Source organism: Ascaphus truei, chromosome 10, assembly GCF_040206685.1.
Source record: "Ascaphus truei isolate aAscTru1 chromosome 10, aAscTru1.hap1, whole genome shotgun sequence".
In the NCBI taxonomy this organism is placed as follows: domain Eukaryota; kingdom Metazoa; phylum Chordata; class Amphibia; order Anura; family Ascaphidae; genus Ascaphus; species Ascaphus truei.
The window spans coordinates 18,655,105-18,669,101 of NC_134492.1; the positions used below are offsets into that span (position 1 = coordinate 18,655,105).

Below are 13,997 nucleotides of genomic sequence, written 5' to 3' on the forward strand. Positions count from 1 at the left end.
GGGCGGGTCTCATAAAATAATATGCTATAACAGCTCAAATGTTTGTTCTATTCTTTACATAGAAAATGGGACGAGATCAAATATTTAAGAACACTTTCCAGGGCATCTATTCTGACCAGAAGATCTGTAAAGATTGTCCCCACAGGTTTGTGTTCTGAAAAATACTCTATTGTGTGCACACCTTTTTCTGCCACATCTTTCAACCCATTACAATTTTGCTGTGCAGTTGCGATCTCATCAGGCTTCTTTCTGATAAAAATGCAAATAATGTTTATAAAAACTAGTGTTTTATTTTTTTTTTATTTTTTTTTGTGATCGATTTGACATTCACCAGTTTAACCGCTACTTGTTTTTTCCCCACTTATGCTATGAGTTTTTTGTTTTCAAGTTTGAAAAAAAAAACCTGACTATACAGCTTGTTCTCAACATACCATCTTTTAACCAGAGAGAGGTGCATTTTGTTCATTGAAATATTGGACCTTCCCACAAGTATTACTTTTATGCTGCCCTTCTGCTAACTTAGTCTGCAACCACTACAAATGCGGGCGGCAGGCGTGTGCTATGCAACAGCAGAAATGTGGAACATTTGGGTCAGTGTTCAAATTTGCTGAAAAAATCAGCAGGCCACGCTGTCCACATCTGCCACATATAAGCTGGGTTTGATTTCTAGATTTCTCTATTCAAAAAGTAAAAAAACATTGCAAATTATACACACTGATAGTCAAACCCATAGTTCTGTTGGTGCAATTTTTCTGACAGACACAAACACTCTAAAATACCAACGTATACACACACACACGCGCGCACACACACACACACACACACACACACACACACGCGCGCGCACAAACTGTTACTCTTCCTATGGTTGCCTGGAGGGTTAATTCAAATTTGATTTTGAATTCATATAACAGACAGGTTTATTTTGCAGATATGAACGGGAGGAGGCCTTCATGGCCCTGAATCTTGGTGTCACTTCGTGTCAGAGCCTCGAAATCTCACTGGACCAGTTTGTTAGAGGAGAGGTGCTTGAAGGGAGCAATGCTTATTACTGCGAGAAATGCAAAGAAAAGGTAAACATTTACTTTTGATTTGCTTATTTTTGCAAATGATATCTGTTGCACAGGCCACATTGTGAACGACTGAAAAGAGGATACTTATCATTTTGTGTGATGTTTTTGGAAGGATGACTGACTGGTAAATGTGGTTGTCCAAACACTTCCCTCTTTTGGGAACCACTGTTGTGTGGAACAGCTCTGATCCATTGATTGCATTTTGTTTTTTCCAGAGAACCACAGTAAAGAGGACTTGTATCAAATCCCTGCCAAGTGTCCTCGTCATTCATTTAATGAGGTTCGGATTTGACTGGGAAAGTGGCCGGTCCATTAAATATGATGAACAGATAAAGGTGAACATTATAATATACGCTTGGCGTTCATTTGGACATGTTCTACAAGACAAAGTTTAGATTCATTGTGACAAGTACATGAAGCAAAATGATGGGCGGTTTTGAGTAGATTTGAGCTATAAATTGTGGACTACCAGCTTTTTCATTATACTAAATATGAACTTGATCATTTTCTCTTCTAGCCCAACGTTGTTGGTTCTTTAATTGAATTCGTTGTCTGCAACGTTTTTGTTCTTGCCTAAAGCTGGAAAGAAAAGGAAATCTTTTTATTTTTGTAATAATTGGAGGGGCAGGTGTGTGTATCTGTTGCTGAAGTGCACTGTTTTCAGTGATAGGGACATATCCCAAGATGATTACCAATGAATGTGCTCCTCATGAAGCAAACCTGATGGCCACCAGTCTCGACCAATTAAGCCGCAATGGCATTGCAGATTTCCTGTTGACTAGCTGATCCAGGCAGTTTTGGTGGGAAATAGCATGTTTCAGCTACTGAACACCTTAGTTAAAATCGTAGAGGAAAAAAAATCAATTTAAAATAATAATAAAAAAAATTCCAGCAGGAGTTGTGGCTTTAACTTTTCTTAAAATTGCACAAACTTACAATTCAGGAGAAAAAAAAAATTGTACAAAGTATTGATGAAAAGTTTCCAAGATAAAGTACACAATGTTTACTTTCCCGTTGTGGATATCGCGTTTGTAGGTTCTATTGGCAGCAAATAAACCAAGCAATAATGATCCATCAATTTATGCTCTGTGAGGCATCATTAACTAGTGCCATGATGTCAAGAACACTGGGCATGTATTATATTTAATCAATTACTTGAGCTCGGTAATGGTGTGAAAAATATTGGCCATGACATATTTGACATATCAATGACATATTTACATTGGCCTCCCGGTTTGTACATTTCCATACACATTTGCCGTGTCTGTTCGGGCAAGCTGCTTATGTGACTGTTCTGAAGTGGATATACCTCTCGTAGTTCCCATGGATGCTGAATATGGAACCATACACGGTGTCTGGAATGGCTCGTCAAGATTCTTCCTCGGAGGTTGGCGAAAACGGGAGAAATACAGACCCTGGTGGTGGATCCCCTCGGAAGAAAGTTGCGCCAACAGAAAACTATGAACTTGTGGGAGTCATTGTGCACAGTGGCCAGGCGCACGCAGGGCACTATTATTCCTTCATTAAAGACAGAAGGTATTGTCCGTGCACTTCAGGGATTAAATGTTTGCATTAAATGAAATGGTATGAAATCTTCAGAATTGCTTGTGTAGTATCGCCAAACTCTTTACGATGACATGAGACAAAGTAAATGAATAAGAATAATGAAAACGTTGTTTGGTTTTTTAATCGGTGCTAATCTATACCATTCTTGTAATCTGTTTGTGCTGTAGGGGTTGTGGTAAAGGCAAATGGTACAAATTTAATGACACCGTGGTGGAAGAGTTTGATCTGAATGATGAAACCATGGAGTACGAGTGCTTTGGAGGGGAATACAGGCCCAAAGTTTATGATCAATGTAAGTTATTTTTTATTTCTGAATTATTAGTCCTCAGTGCTATGGACATGAAGCTTTTCTACATTAATAACTACATAGATATAGGTTATCTTTTGTAACAGTCCTACAAACACCTTGAAGAACATAGTAAAACACGCTCTAATCACTAACCTACAGCAAGACTCTCCGACTAGTCTTCTAATGGGGCCAGATTAGAAAAAATGATAAAGGCCAAAATAATATTGTAATGTATTTTTAAATATATCTAAAGACTTCAAAACTATTATATTTTAAACATTTTGCAAGCATCTACAATATATTTGTTATATGTATTTACATAACCATTGATTTAAAGAGTGTGTGAAAAAATGGTCTGAATGACTGCAAAGAAATTAGCAGGAGCAGACAGTTCGAATCACGTGGCCCTTCGCCGGCTGGATTTAGTCCACGTGTCACAAATTGAAGAGCCCTGACCTACAACCTGATCAGCAGTTTATGGGTTGGCACAGGAATATGCTAAATTATACATCACAGGGTTGAAATCTACAACTCAATGGAACCCTATATCCGTGAAGTTATTGTTTTTGTCTGCAAACCTAGTATATTAAACATACAAACAGGCTGTGAGCAGGAAGCCCACTGTGAGTATTGTATTTCTAGCATATATGCCCAGCAGTGAAATACTCAATGGCCAATTCTCTCAAGTTGTCGCGTTGGTGACACGATGGCTTTAAATTGCGGTCTCCCTGATGTTTATGCTTTGGCAAAGACCTTTGTGATCTTTCATACAGCCAACCCTTACCCAGATGTGCGACGGCGGTACTGGAATGCCTACATGCTTTTCTATCAACGGGTGTCCGATCAGAACTCCCCCGTCCTACCAAAGAAAAGCCGCGTCAGTGTTGTGCGCCAGGAAGCAGAGGATCTCTCGCTGTACGTATTTACCTTGATGCACACAAGTTATAATTGGCTGCAAAGACTTGTAAGTCAAAATCCATTATGCACGCCGGAATAGTTGAGGAGCTGAGACGTGTCCTTTTAGAAGATACGCATTGAACCTAAATTGCATTAAAAAAATAAAAGCAGTACTAAAATAAAGGTAACCTACGCTTGTGTGCACACACCGTTTAATGAATGTATTTCTCAGTATCCTATGGAAAAGTTAACTTGAAAATGATTGACTTAAATGCTGACTGATCTTAAATCTGTGTGTTTTAAGATCTGCTCCGTCATCGCCTGAAATATCACCCCAATCCTCTCCTCGACAGCACAGACCTAACGACCGCCTTTCCATCTTGACCAAGTTGGTGAGGAAAGGGGAGAAAAAAGGCCTTTTTGTAGAGAAAATGCCACTTAGGATATACCAGGTAAAGTGAGTCCGGGAAACCAAACTCTCTTCCCGCTGTGTATAGTCGGTGGTCTAACCATAAATCCATAAATACGTCGCCTGACATGTAGGCAAAAGGATACATCTGAGATGCATTTTGTCAGTACAGTAAAGGCACCGTTTTATATGTAGCCTATATGATGCTCGTAACTGCGGCTTAGTATTATGGTGTTCACTTCTGCTGCTGTGGGGGTCTGACCTTCCCATTTCCATGCCTAAATAATATACTGCTAAATTGTTCAAGCATTTAATGAATATATTGCCAGAATAACCCCTAATACACTGCAATTTGAAATCATGTGGGAATGTCTTCATGTTGGCACAGCAGCCTTAATACTCAGTGACATATCACTAATGAGGTCAGGAAATGCCAGGCTGCCGGAGTGCAAGAACCAGGCAGCCGGCGTTTTTGGTATTTTTATTTAATCATTGTTCACCTTTGTTGTGTCCATTATCTTGTAATGCACCAAAGTATAAACCAATTGGTCCATATTCACTAAGCAGTCTTCTGCCAGAAGTCTCTTTCCGACGCTGGATGACACTTCCAGCCCATTCAAATCAAAGGAGTCTTCCAGTGCCGGAAGGTGTCTTATGGCAGAAGACTGCTTCGTAATTATGGGCATTATACATCGCAGTCTCCTCCCAACTTAATTAGTATCAGAAATGAAAGGGCGGTAACCGTTTTGTTTAAGCCACTTTCTGATATAAGTGCTGAAGGGCGGCCCGCTAACGAACGCCCTGCGGCTTCTTGTAACTGGGGGCCAGAGATAAAGGTCACTGCAGCGTTCTAAACACTGATGTTTGCTTTGTCACATGCTTGACATGAACTTCGTTTGAAATGATTTGCAGGCGCCTCGGCAAGTTTTAACACATCCTTGTCATTTTTATTCAGATGGTGAGAGATGAAAATCTGAAGTTCATGAAAAACCGAGATGTATATAACAGTGATTATTTCAGTTTTGTGCTGTCTCTAGCTTCAGTGAATGCAGTAAGTGATTACTCGCGTATTTGTTACCTTATAGATATATTTAAAGATTTTTTATTTTATTTTTATTTTTTTTAGCAATGCGTGTCTTTAGATTTTGGATTATTTAAGTCCTTCAGGGCTGGAGAGGCTTGCAATGGGCTATATGATCCTAGCCCCACCGACACTGAAGCAAATATAGCATGTGTATGTGGATAAACACGTTTTCAGCTCCATTTTGCAGCTTTCTGCAACTTTGTCAATTAGAAGAAAGATACAGAGGCCCAGATTCACTAAAGTGTGCTAAGCGTCAGCTTGCCTTAATGCCTGTTCATGTGAATGGGATTTGAAGAGTGCTAAAGTTTTTAGCCTCCTTTAGTGAATCTTGGCCAGAGTGAGGTGCACAGATAATATTTAAGCATTCACATGTCACAGAATAAAGTGTTCTGTAATCAGACCACATATCAGAGTGCAAAACCTTTCATTCCTTTAGTTTATCCAAAAAGATTAACGGTTAGAAAATTCAACAGCCACCATGAATACATAAAACTCATAGTCCAACAAAATGTATTTACTAATGTGAGCAAGTGCTTAAGCATTCCAGCAGCTTGTTTATTGCTACTTGGTTTTGCAAGGCTTAAATGAATTTAAATTGTCATGTTGCCGTAATCCGGGTAATGATTTTATCCGTTGGCTATTGCTGCCGAATATATTAAACGTGTTAAATGACCGCAGGTTGGTGGGGGCTTACTTTGGTAAATGACAGCAGGTTGGTGGGGGCTTACTTTGGTAAATGACAGCAGGTTGGTGGGGGCTTACTTTGGTAAATGACAGCAGGTTGGTGGGGGCTTACTTTGGTAAATGACAGCAGGTTGGTGGGGGCTTACTCTGGTAAATGACCGCAGGTTGGTGGGGGCTTACTCTGGTAAATGACAGCAGGTTGGTGGGGGCTTACTTTGGTAAATGACAGCAGGTTGGTGGGGGCTTACTTTGGTAAATGACAGCAGGTTGGTGGGGGCTTACTTTGGTAAATGACAGCAGGTTGGTGGGGGCTTACTCTGGTAAATGACCGCAGGTTGGTGGGGGCTTACTCTGGTAAATGACAGCAGGTTGGTGGGGGCTTACTTTGGTAAATGACAGCAGGTTGGTGGGGGCTTACTTTGGTAAATGACCACAGGTTGGTGGGGGCTTACTTTGGTAAATGACCACAGGTTGGTGGGGGCTTACTCTGGTAAATGACCGCAGGTTGGTGGGGGCTTACTTTGGTAAATGACAGCAGGTTGGTGGGGGCTTACTCTGGTAAATGACCACAGGTTGGTGGGGGCTTACTTTGATAAATGACCACAGGTTGGTGGGGGCTTATTTTGGTAAATGACCGCAGGTTGGTGGGGGCTTACTCTGGTAAATGACCGCAGGTTGGTGGGGGCTTACTCTGGTAAATGACCGCAGGTTGGTGGGGGCTTACTTTGGTAAATGACCGCAGGTTGGTGGGGCTTACTTTGGTAAATGACGGCAGGTTGGTGGGGCTTACTTTGGTAAATGACGGCAGGTTGGTTGGGGCTTACTCTGGTAAATGACCACAGGTTGGTGGGGGCTTACTCTGGTAAATGACCACAGGTTGGTGGGGGCTTACTTTGGTAAATGACAGCAGGTTGGTGGGGGCTTACTCTGGAAAATGACAGCAGGTTGGTAGGGGCTTACTTTGGTAAATGAACTGAGGCTGTTTGCAATAGGTGTTCAATATTGTTTTCAGACTAAACTGAAGCATCCGTTGTACCCATCGATGGCGAAGGTGAGCTTACAGCTAGCCATCCAATTCCTCTTTCACACCTATCTCCGAACCAAGAAAAAACTCAGGTAAGAACTGGAGGAAGTGCAATGCATTGGCCTGTAATAGTCATAGGAAAAACATTCAATGACTTCATATGGATGATTGATTTGTTTCCTAGAAAATAACTCCAGCTTCTAGTTGATATTTGCCGAATATCACCCCTTGAAGCCATAAAGTATTTAAGTATCTATGGTGAATGTTTCTCCAGTGGTTGCCTGAATCGCAGCACATACATTGCTTTTAACTTGTATTACAGTATGTTGATCTTTCCACTTACCTATCCTTCTTTGTGTCATGTGACTTGCTTGGGTCCTTCATGCCCAGATTCATTTCCGCTGTCCCACCAGCAGTAGTATCCTAATGCACCTTAACATGACCATTACCAATTCCTGAGGTGTTTCACCATTACATGGTAATCAATTTTAAACCAAGTGCTGTTTTGTCTTGGTCAAAATTATAAAAATGCAAGGAGTTCTAACGACTGTTTTATTATAGGATTGACACTGAAGAATGGATCGCCACTGTTGAGGCCTTGGTTTTAAAGAGCTGTGAAGCCTGTCAGTGGCTTGTGGAATACTTGGTTGGGTCAGAAGGCCGGGAACTTGTCAAGTAAGTGCTAAAAAAAAAAAAATCCCTTTAAAACAAAAGAAACTGTCTGATCCCAGATATTGGTGGCCAGATTTATAGGATGGGCTGTCTGGGCCTTTCCTTTGCAGAGCCAGGCCCCGCTCGGCAATTGCAGAATCCGCACTAAACATTGGCAACCAACATCCACCTCCTCTCCCCCCCCCCCCCCCCCCTTCCTGGTTCAACAATCGAGGCACCACGCCTCCCAATCAAACACTGACCTGATTTAGGGATGGAGTACCGGGCATGATATTGCAAATTTTGTACAATATTCAGACAACCACATGTCATTTGCTGCTCCTGTATGAAGTATCTTCTGTTCCTTAAAGATCTCCCTGTATTGCTCCCAACAGAGTGTTCTTGCTGGAGTGCTGCGTACGAGAGGTCAGAGCTGCTGTTGCCACCATTCTTGAGAAGACTTTAGATGGGGCCTTGTTCCATAGAGACAAAGTAAGGGCTTCTTGATCTGTCCAGTATTAGCTGAGCTGCTCCCCATAAAACCGGAGTAACCTTTGATCTTTACGATGTGTCTCTTCAGGTAAAGAGTGTTCATCTGTTGCTGGAGATGCTTCTCAGTCTACTGGATAAAGATGTACCAGAAAGCTGTAAAAATTGTGCTCAATACTTTTTCCTTTTCAACAATTTTGTACAAAAGGTAAAAATCATATAATTAACATTTGGTCTTCTCTTTAAACCGAGAATAACATTATGAATATTGCACAAAATATTTTACTATATAAATTGGACTAGATTTAAACCCATGATTCTGCACTACATTATATAGGGGCACTTGGGATGTTTGAGGTTAAAGTGCAAAACATATTTGTCACATCAACAAATTGAATGTCTTAGTTGCTAAAACAATGTATTCTGTGCAACAGGAAACAAAGTTTTTCTATTTAGAGCTACACTGAAATGTTTTAGCTTGTATTGGTTTCAATTCAGAGTTTTGTTGTGAGTTTATTTTTTATTTTTTTAGCAGGGTGTGAGAGCTGTTGACCTCCTTCTCAGGTACTCTGCTCTTAGGCATTTCATCAATTTCCTACTTGGCCCCAATCGGCAAAACAACCAGGTAAGGGGCAGTAACCCGTTTTATTTGCACATGCTGCTGAACTAATGAGCGGTTTCATGCCCAGTTTGCCCTTGTCCACATCATTAGATCCAATCACCGTCACTATTACAAGAGTTGTGTACCCTATGTAGGTAGTACCCAAAATCATACTAAAGGTTACCTTGCTCATCCATGATCCATTTTGTTTTAAGTGGGGGTTTTTTGCACCTGAATACTTGAGCCATTGTATTGCTCAGCTACATGGCATGTTGCAGGTCCCTCAAACAGTGAAGGATTAGAAGGTATGATCTCATTTTGTTTTTTTAAATAATTCTAGATAGCAAAAATAAATCTGGTGCATTCTAACAACTTCAAGTACATTGCCTGAGCTTCATGTATTATTACCATGTGCGAAGACTCCTAGGCTTTCAAAATAAGCTGTTTTTAGGCTTTCATAATCAGCCGTTTGTTTCTCACCAGAGCTCTCTAATGTGAAAAGGTTCAAAATGTATGCAGTTTTTGTGCCAGCTTTGTTCTTTGCTTCTGATGTTAATATTTGGTTATGTCTGGTTTAAAGAACCGCAGGTGGAGTTCTCCACAAGCTCGAGAATTTGGATTCCTGCACAATACCATAGCATTGCTCGTTTTGCACTCAGATGTTACTTCCCATAGGACAGTCGGTAAGAGATTCGGTGTGCATTTGAGCTTGAAATACGGGAATACAAACTGCGGCATCCTTCTACACGAGAGTAGAGAGTAGAGAGTGGGGGAGAAAGTTATTTTCTCCTCATAGATTAAGAAGTTGCTTGCAGAACGATTTATATGGTTTTGTATCTACTTCAACAAAAGAAGGTTCTTGCTTTGCATGACCACCAGTGTTTGATTTAATGGGGTTCAGTGCACAGGAAGACACTAAATAGGAAAAAGATACATTTGACTCCCATATAACTGCACTTAAACTCCAAATACAGTAAAACAAAGGTCAAGCTAAATATAATTCTAAAGATTCTTGATATTATATGCATATACAGTATATCAATAATCTTTCCAATTTTTATTTTTATTTTGGGTTTGGTACATTTGATTTACTTAATTTTGGTGGGGGGGAGAGAGGGGTTGAGTGCTATTTTATATATAAGTCTATTTCCTAGCTCTGTTTGTGTATCTAGCCAACTTTCCTAAAATGCAATACTTATGATATACTGATAAGAGACCAAAATGTAGCACTCCAAATGATATGTATATAATGGCGTGGATTTAGGTTTTGTGCTTGCCAAGACTCTGTATGTCATAAGAGATGCCTACTTGTGCATTGCTATTCTTATTGGTGATGCCATTTGGATCACCTTGAATCCCAATGACTCCTTGTGCAGCTTATTGCTCTCAAGGTATTCAGGGCCCACGCTGACTGGTGAACATAACAGTGTAATGAAAACAAGAGATTATTATGGGTGTTCTCCCGGAGTATTAGTCAAAACTTGTAATTGAGAATTCAAATGCAGGTAAAATATAGCCTCTGCTTTCGTCCACTCTGCATGTGAACACCTGGCTGGAAACTATTGTATGTACTACAATATTACAAATGCAAACGTAGTATTGTCTCCTGGGCACATCCAATTGTAATGCATTTCAGGTCCCTCTCAAGGTGTTCCTAGTAAAGAAGCTAGACAAATAAAATGAGTTTGTTTTTATATATGGATGGACCAACTTGTTGTTCATAAGTATTCATATTTTAGCTCCAGGTGTTTTCAAGCCGCATCCTCCTGTAAACGCTTTGTGTCCGCCTCTGGCCCTCCATGAAGAAGTAGAGGCCTTGATGTTTATGCCAGAGGGAAAACTTTATTTGCTTGAGGTGGGTATCTAATTAAACCCTATATATGTATTATAAACATGTACAGCACTCCAAACGAGTAGACAATGAGGAAATAATATGCAGGAACTAGTACACTCGTTAGTTTGGCCAATAATGTAGGTGTTTGAGTGACGTTTTTTTTTTTTTAAAAAGTCCCAGTGTAAACCCAAAAGTTGATCAATAAGCGTGTGTAAACCTTTTTAAAAACAGGTTTGTTTTCATGAAAGGATCACTGTACTTGATCTGACACGGCAGGACATTCTGGTGAGAAGCCCATGTTCCTTTCCATGTTATATACGTGCTGCATTGGAAAGGTGCTACATAGAGTTCATGACACTCACCGTCGTGGTAGGTGGCCTTTTTAAGTGCCCCTACAAATAGTCTTCACATGAGTATGTCTCCATAGTAGAGAACTGGAGGATTTCACATTAGAATATGTGGTCGGTGTGAGAGGGGGAACAATGAGTATAAAAATGGACTCTATAATTGAGTGCCCATAAAATCACACACTACTTTGATTTCCAGACCTACAGATGTAGAAAACTTCATTGGTCTGGTATATATAATGCAACATACTGTAGCAACATTGACACTGAGACCGTTGGATACTCAGGGATATGACGTTATCTGGGGTAACATTGTTGCTCGCAGTAATAATAAAACAGCCCTTGCATGCAGTTGGTGTGACCAGTGTCCTAGATCAGAGTTCGTCGTTGAACGAGGTGGTATATGCAAATTGTAAGGCTGCTGAGAATTGGACTTGTTCTTCATATAGAGATTCTTTCTCAGGTCATGTTTGCAATGCGGGAGCTTCCTGGGTCTCTCTCTGCTCTCATTGAGATGGTGGTGTACTGCTGCTTCTGTAATGAGCGCTTCTCCCTCCTTGTGCTCCATTTTATTAAGGTAAGAATACACGTAAGGCAGAATTGTGCTTTTTGTATTGAGACTGTACATATACATATATGCAGTATTTAAACAAATCCTGAGGAGGGAAATGTATATGACGGGGGTGCTCGACTTCAGTTCTCAAGGCACCCCAACAGATCAGGTTTTAAGGATATCCTAGCTTCAGCACAGGTGGCTCAATCAGTGGCTCAGTCTTTGACTGCGCCACCTGTGCTGAAGCTAGGATATCCTTAAAACCTGATTTGTTGGGGGGTCTTGAGGACTGGAATTGAGTACCACTGGCATATGAGACGTAATAGTTACCGATTTTAAATATTGGTGGTGTGGCAACACAGTAAATGTTTTCAGGACAGCTTGCTGGGGTTCACCGACACAGCTAGGGGGCAACATCTTACGTGCACTTCTATTTAACCCCTTTAGTGCCATATGAACAACACCTGTTGTATATCCATATTTGTGGCACTCTGGAGGCCCTTGTGGTGTACGGGGTACATGTTTTTTGGGGGCCTTTTTTTTCCCCTGCGGATGGCAATGTACAGCGTGATATAAATTGAAGTGTCTTCTGTTGGTATTGTGATCACGAGGTGGTATAGGGGGGAGTGACCATGGACTTGATGGGACTCCGACGCTGAAGGGGTTAATCAAAAGTGCAGTAATTGAGAGTTGTTGGAATCCCTAGTTAAAATAACAATGTGGAAGTGTTTTGCTGTCTGTTATCCTTTGACAATACAATATGCAAATGTGCAGTGTTTCAGTAATAGATTATATGTGCTACACGCTGTAAAGACTAAACGTAGTATTTCTCTCTACGTCCATCCTATGCCAGTACAAACAAATGGGCTGTTTAAGCCCCACACAGTTGGGGGATAGGGGAACTTCCAACTAATCATGTTCTATCAGCCCAATAAGGCTCCTGCTCTCCTCACATCTGTTCTTTTTGTCCTACCAGTCAAGGGCCTGGGTTCTCTCACATGGGTTAGGTTTTTTTGCGATCTGGCAGTCTTTGCACCACCCACGGCATCATTTGGTGGGAAGCTTAGCCAAGGCCCATTCTTGTGCCGCCCTGCCCTCACTTAGGCTCCATTCTTCCCTATGGGGCCGCTATCTAGCTGGCATGAGAGAAGGGGCAGATTATTTGGACTATGGTCAAGTATTATTGGAGATCACTAGTGCCCTGGGGAAAAGGAGTAGGTGTGGGCTTGAGCGTAGTTCTAGACATTGTGCAAAAAGTTATGCCCCCTTAATTTGTGTTACAAGCTATGTCCTCTTGCGTACCTATAGGGGACTTTGCTGCTGTTTGATACTGCACTAGTCTGGAGTGTGAGGACCATGGGTATGAAAACAGGCTGTGCTAGTCCTGTAGTATTCCAAAATTACAGTCGGCCTTCAATGATCTATAGCAGGGGTGGCCACCTCCACTCCTCAAGGGCCACCAACCGGTCAGGTTTTAATGATATGCCTGCTTCAGAGCCACCTATGCTGAGGCAGGGATATCCTTAAAACCTGACCTGTTTGTCGCTCTTGAGGACTGGAATTGGCCACTCCTGATCTATATAATCTATTTACATGCTCAGCGCAAAGTTCCCGTGCTAATGGAGTGGGCTATGCATTGCTCCTCTATGAGCAGATGTCTGCTTAAGAAATGCATAGGTACCATGCTTTATTCCTTTTTTAAGTTCTACGGGTAAGAATGTTTTTGTTACTTTTTCTGACTTTGGGTGTGGTCACCATCGATCGATTACATAAGACTCCTGGGTGTAGGGCCACCAGCCAAATGTATGTAAAGCTCTGCTGGCCTGCTTCCTGTGTGGCCTCAGAGCCTGCCTGCTCAGAACTTGGTTCTAGTTGGTCCATACAGAAATCTGAGATTCTAGTTTAGTTTATGGTCTTCCATGCATATATTTTGGAAACTTGTATCTTCTGTGAAGAATACTATGTATTGTAGTCTCTTGTTCCCACCCTAAGATGGTGACTGCACTGTTATCGCCCCATTAATTTGTTCTGGCATGGCAGGAACATGGGTAAAATTTTAATTTTTCTTCCTGTTCAATTTTTTTTATTTCCTCAAATACAACTTTCCCACGCTAATGAGATTTTTCTTTCCATGTTTTGCTTTCTTTGTTCTTTCATCTCTTGGCTACATGGATAATTGATTTGAGGTGAAATGCAGGGAGCCTTAGAGGAGCTGAACCATTTTAAGTTTAATCCTACCCCCAACTGTGCCTGGGTTAATGCCCCATCCGTGCGTGTACTGGCATGGAGGGACTAGAAGAAATAGAAATATATGTATGGAATATTCTTATTTCCTGACAATTACTGGTGTATACCCTAATTGTCTGCAGAACCAGCTGGAAACGACTCCACCGCATGAACTGAAGAACACCTTTACATTACTTCATGAGATATTGGTACGTGTTGGAAAGCTTAATATTATTATTGGCCATGAATATCTGTTAGCAGCTGCATTAC

General features: G+C 41.1%; 1 protein-coding gene across 2 annotated transcripts in view; it reads left to right on the plus strand.

Moving 5' to 3' along the window:
- USP24 (ubiquitin specific peptidase 24) overlaps positions 1-13,997 on the plus strand; it is a 101,139-nt gene that overhangs the window by 74,399 nt on the left and 12,743 nt on the right. For both annotated transcript variants that reach the window (XM_075616049.1, XM_075616048.1), the window contains exons 45-61: positions 63-145; positions 932-1,073; positions 1,289-1,408; positions 2,392-2,609; positions 2,807-2,931; positions 3,702-3,843; positions 4,130-4,277; positions 5,190-5,285; positions 7,015-7,118; positions 7,588-7,701; positions 8,073-8,169; positions 8,258-8,374; positions 8,699-8,791; positions 9,348-9,450; positions 10,507-10,622; positions 11,412-11,525; positions 13,871-13,936. In XM_075616049.1, the coding sequence (XP_075472164.1) occupies positions 63-145; positions 932-1,073; positions 1,289-1,408; positions 2,392-2,609; positions 2,807-2,931; positions 3,702-3,843; positions 4,130-4,277; positions 5,190-5,285; positions 7,015-7,118; positions 7,588-7,701; positions 8,073-8,169; positions 8,258-8,374; positions 8,699-8,791; positions 9,348-9,450; positions 10,507-10,622; positions 11,412-11,525; positions 13,871-13,936 (1,998 nt within the window). The remainder of the gene's footprint in view (positions 1-62; positions 146-931; positions 1,074-1,288; positions 1,409-2,391; positions 2,610-2,806; positions 2,932-3,701; positions 3,844-4,129; positions 4,278-5,189; positions 5,286-7,014; positions 7,119-7,587; positions 7,702-8,072; positions 8,170-8,257; positions 8,375-8,698; positions 8,792-9,347; positions 9,451-10,506; positions 10,623-11,411; positions 11,526-13,870; positions 13,937-13,997) is intronic.